A 5,365-nucleotide genomic window follows, 5' to 3' on the forward strand; every position below is an offset into this window, starting at 1 on the left:
CAAGGTGGGGACAGCTGGGGACACGAGTTGAGCCAGAGGCGAGGTCCACGGCCAAGAACAGGAGCACAGACGGGCCACCTGGAGTCTGGAATGAGTCCGGAGGGGAGTGGGAGAGAGGAACAACACATGAATCACACTGCACCAAACAGAGGAATGGAGAACTGAATAATAAATGATTAAGAATGTGTTTTACGTTAGCGAAACTTCATCTTTTCTTCACACCAGAATCAATTGGAAATTACGTTAATTGCATTACGGTAATTCACAGAATTAAAGAATTCTCTCCCCAGTCCGACGGTTTCCTCTTAGCTCCTCCCATAGATGTTCAGCTGGATGTAGATCAGGAAACACGTCTGTACGTGCTGCAGGCTTTTGCTTCTTGTCATTTAATGGTTTCCATGGTGAATACATGAGATACACCTGAGCCGAGGGGCGTGTCTTATGAGCATATTTTGGAGCCAAAAAAATAGAGTCACGCCATTTTTAGTTATAATTTAGCTTTTTTAAATGAAAAAACTTTAAGAAGGAGAACATTGTCTTTAAAGTGTGTTTCTACCAGCATCACTTCTCTTGTTTCTACTGATTGTAAATTTGCTCACCAACTCTTTGGTTTCTCTCAAACCTCCTTCAGCAGGAAACAGAAGAACGTTTGTCTTCTGCTTTATTTGTCATAAACGTCTTGAACATGCAGACGGCTGAATGTGCGTCTGGACTCGGGCCGTGTGTGTGTCGGTTTGTGTACACGAGGCCATTTGTTGGCGTTTGGGAGCGGGGCGACCTCAGCTCCCCCCGCCGCGGCGGTGGAGATGATGAATGGGTGTGAGCGAGCAGCGTTTGCTGAGCCGGTAACAGTGAGTGTGAGGTTTCTGGGAGGTCAAGGGAAAAGTGAGAGTCCTGGAGTGAGCCGAAGAAAAAAGACATCCTCAGGTTTCAACAGTTTGTTTCTTTATTTATTTATTTGAGAAAAACATTTCTGTTTCACAAAGTTTATTCTGGTATTTGGACAAAGGAAAAATGACTTGTTAACCAAAATAAAAGCCCCATTGAAGCCCAAACCGAACATCAACATTTTGGGAAACGCCAAATAAATTCATTTTCCTTTGATCTTTTGGAAAGATCAAAGGAAAAGGAGCTTTTTGGAAAAAGTTTTGGCAAAAAAAGTAAAAACGTTTTCAAATTTAAACATTTGGAGAATCTGACTTTTAGTTGAAACATAACTGCGTAAAAGAAATATTTTATTTTTTTGAGCTTGAGGCAAGTCCCAAGTCAAAAGCAGTCAAGTCTCAAGTCGAGTTACAAGTCAAGACCAACAAGTATCAAGTTGAGTCACAGGTCAAAACCGACAAGTCACAAGTCAGAAAATAGCAAGTTTTTCCGAGTCAGAGGTCTGAAGTCCAATTCAAGTCATAAGTTATGAATATTAAAGTCTGAATCAACTAATCAGTCATAGCTTTGAGAGTCCAAGTCGAGTCTAAACTCGTCAAATTCATGACTCGAGTTTGACTCAAGTCCAAGTCACGTGACTCAAGTCCCCACCTCTGCTGTTATTATAACTGTGGAACAAGACTTCTGAAATGACTGGGACTTCAGTGGTTGGACCAATCACGAAATTCAACTGTAACACCTCGATTCAACCAGTAGGGGGCAGCACTGAGACGCTTTCTGACTATAATTTTGAGAATTAAACAATTGTTTTAATTTTTCAAAAATGAGGCAATGACCAACAGACAGGACTTTAAAAACCCCATTTATAAAAAAAGTTGATTTAATGTTTAGTTATCCTTTAAGCTCTTTTGAAGTTGCTGGAGCCTATCCTTGCTATTGTTTCTATTTGTTAGTTTAAAAACAAAGTAAATTAGTTTGTGACTTTGATAAAATCAAGAGATATTTTATTATATATTTATAAAAACTAATTTCCTTTCAAAACAAAAGTTTTTTTGCATTAATTTCACTGTTTTAATTAGTTTATTCCCAGATTTCCTCGTAATTCTTTATGATTTCAAACATTCTATTAAAAAACACTTTTCAAGTTTATTTTGTTAACTTTGTAAAACTCTCTGAATGGTTGTGATCGACACCCCGAACCCCCCCGCGTGCGGGTGAGGCCTTGCCCCCCTCCCTCCCCCGCAGAAGTAAAACCCCGCAGAGAGCGGCGCGCGCGCCTCAGACCTCCTCTCTCCTCCATCATGCTGGACACGCTCATCTTCCTCCTGGAGAGGCTCTTCCTCCTCGCGCACGTCAAGCTCTCCAGCCTGCTGCCCCCCCAGGCGGAGGGCAGCGCGCGCTGCGAGCGCGAGGACCCCCCCGCCGCGGGCGCGCAGCGGTTCCAGCGCGGGGACCTGCTGGAGGTCCCGCGGACCCTCTTCACCCACTTCGGCATCTACCTGGGGGAGAACCGGGTGGCGCACCTGATCCCGGACGTGCTTCCCGCGCTCACCGCCGACGCGCGCCAGATCCAGGAGATGGTGACCAACACGCGCCTGCTGCTCGGCGTGCTCTCCAAGCGCGCCAGCGTGCGCGTGGACTCCGTGGAGGACTTCGCGTACGGCGCGCGCATCCTGCTGAACGCCATGGACGGCGCCGTGCGCCGCGGCCCGCTGCCCGCAGAGGAGGTGGCCCGGCGGGCGGAGCGGCTGCTGGGCGGCGTGCGCTACAGCCTGCTGTGGAACAACTGCGAGCACTACGTCACCTTCTGCCGCTACGGGAGCGCGCAGAGCCTGCAGACCGACCAGGTGAGCCGCGCGCGCACAGGTGCTGCGGGAGGGAGGGAGGTAGGGACGCGCACCCGGAACACCCCAATCTGACCATTGATGAGGAACTTTATGGAAACTTCTAATAATAATAAAAAAACATCTGGATCTTCTCGGGAAAGCTTCATGAAGCCTCACAAAAATTAGAAGATTCATGAAGCTTCAGGAGAATTTCAATTAAAATTTGAGAAACTCAACAGAATCACCTCTTTAACTGGATCTTCTCATTATTTTATGGCCATTCTCACATAAAGCCTCAGCGGTTTTCTTAGCTTAAGTGAAGCCTCATGAAGCCTCACAAAAATGAGAAGATTTGTGAGGCTTCATGAGAGAATTTCCATCAGATTAGTCAAATCTGGCTCAGAAGCTCCACACAAACCTCCACCCATCTGGATCTTTTCATTTTTTAATGAACATTTTTTCCTTGAAGCCTCAAAGATTTTCTCCTTTTTAGTGAGACTTCATTTATTTGTTTATTTCTCTGAAGTTCCACCATGATCTACAGTAAACAAAGGGTCATACACACCATAAAATAAAAACAATGTAACACGTGAGTGAAGAGGAGCATGATGAAGACCAGCTCTTATTCTTCATGACCCTTGAACAAAACACACAACTTTGGTCAGATCACAAACATCTATACAGTCTTTCTAACAATTAAATTATGAAGTTTTTATTTAAATGATTCCACACTTTTACTCCAGTAAACACAAAATAAAGTCCATAAAAATAAAAGGTAAATAAACGTCTAATTTCCTTTTATTATTATTATCAGTCATTAATTTAAATTTCCCACAGATTTGATCTGTTTTAATCTTCCACATGATCTCATCTGTATTAACCGAACAAGATCTGGGAATCTGAGGCTGTTGGATTGAACATAAAGTGGGCGTGGTCTCTTCATCCTGTATGATTTATTATTCTCTTAACTTTCTTTTGAAGTTGGTTTAATCGATTAGTATAACATTCGAAAGCATTTCCCCTCACAGAAGATATGGAACTATTAAAGAATTGTATAATAAATATAAGGTATAATTATCAATAATAAGTTTTACTTTATAGAAAATACCAATGTTTGACTTATTTTCTTGTTTATTTCCAACTAAGTTTATTATCGAGTCCAACATCTAAAATGTTATTTCAGAAACATCAACTTCCATAATTTCTTGTTCCAAAAATTCTACATTTAGTTTTTTTTTCACAAGTAATACTAATTTGTTTGCATCAAACCAGTTTATTTTCCATGTTTGTATTGACTGATTCTAATTTATTCCCTGAACTGTAAACAGTCGTATCATCAGTAAATAACATTAATCTTTTCTGAGATGAGTGTCATTAATAAATAATATAAATAGTTACAGAACCTTGTGGAACTCCAGACAATACTGTTGATTTTGAATTATTGATCTGAACTGATTCTTGTCTATTATTAATGTAACTTTCCAACCATTTAGATACAGAACGTCTTATACCATCATTTTGGTAGCAAAATGCTGTGATTTACAGGCTTCATGAAGCTTCACTAAAAATAACAAATATCCATTAAGCTTCATGGAACAATGTTCTCTAAGAATGAGAAGATCCAGCCGAGGAGCTCAAGAGAAACACTGATCCAACTGGATCTTCTAGGAAAAGCTTCATGAAGCTTCATAAAGAATGAGACGATTTGTGAAGCTTCGTGGGAGAATTTCCATGAAAAAACGAGACGATCCAGCTGAGGAGCTCACTAGAAACACCCGTAAGCTGGATCTGCTCAGTTTTAGAAAAGCTTCACTAAAAAGGATCATCGGAGAATTTCCATCAAACGTTTCTAAAAATGAGAAGATCCCAATCAGAAGTTCATCCCAAACCCTCACATTTCCATCCAGAACCTCCATCTCTTTGTTTACTGAAATCTGGAACATCTTCATAAAAAGAGAATCAGAATCGTAGATTTTCTGAAAGTATGAATCTGATTCTGGAGGTGAAGAAGGTCAGAAGGTTAAAACAAAAGTATCAGAAATGACTCGTCAAATTCCCAACCACCCATCAGGATGCAGCTTGTTTGCTGAGTCATGAAAAGCGGTTCTTGTCTCGACTCGTTCTCCTTCCTCTGCCTGTGAGAGCTGCAGCTTCATTCACGTTTCTGCAGACACCAGACGAGCTCTCCTCTCTGACGACACGCTTTCACCCCAAACCAAATCTGGGTCAGTCCTCGGAGAAGTGCTGAGAACAAGAGCAGCATTCAGACCGGAGACGCCTGCCAGGAAGCAGACAGCAGCAGTTAGAGCTAAGGAGGAGGAGGAGGAGGATGAAGGAGCGGGGCGGGCCACAGAGCTGCTCCTTAATGAGCTTTGGGGTTTGAGTTCAGACGACACAGCAGGGCGGGGCGTTCAGGTCCACTATGACGTCATCACCTTCACTGGTGTGGCGCCGCCGACCCTTAAAACTCGTCCTGAGAAGAGACTTTCATCTGTAATGAGCTGCATATTCTCCAGAAAAGCCCGAGTGGACTGGATTGGGGGCTTGTCCGGGATCGTTTTTATTTTTCCATCTGTAGAATTTGTGTTTCATTACGATGAGATGGCAGTTGACTGTATCAGAGAACTGGACTGAGTGAGTGTGATTGATTTATG

General features: G+C 42.6%; 1 protein-coding gene across 1 annotated transcript; it reads left to right on the plus strand.

The window, feature by feature from the left end:
- The first annotated feature begins 2,153 nt into the window (after nt 1–2,153).
- On the plus strand, nt 2,154–2,997 carry LOC112156356 (lecithin retinol acyltransferase-like). Its single transcript, XM_036216758.1, has one exon. The coding sequence runs from the start codon at nt 2,187–2,189 to the stop codon at nt 2,802–2,804; it is 618 nt and encodes a 205-aa protein (XP_036072651.1). The 5' UTR covers nt 2,154–2,186; the 3' UTR covers nt 2,805–2,997.
- The last annotated feature ends 2,368 nt before the right edge of the window (nt 2,998–5,365 follow it).

Source organism: Oryzias melastigma, linkage group LG18 (genome assembly GCF_002922805.2).
Source record: "Oryzias melastigma strain HK-1 linkage group LG18, ASM292280v2, whole genome shotgun sequence".
In the NCBI taxonomy this organism is placed as follows: Eukaryota; Metazoa; Chordata; class Actinopteri; order Beloniformes; family Adrianichthyidae; genus Oryzias; species Oryzias melastigma.

Excerpts from the sequence above, each read along its gene's own strand:
- LOC112156356 (XM_036216758.1), top strand. The coding sequence starts at position 2,187 with ATGCTGGACACGCTCATCTTCCTCCTGGAGAGGCTCTTCCTCCTCGCG.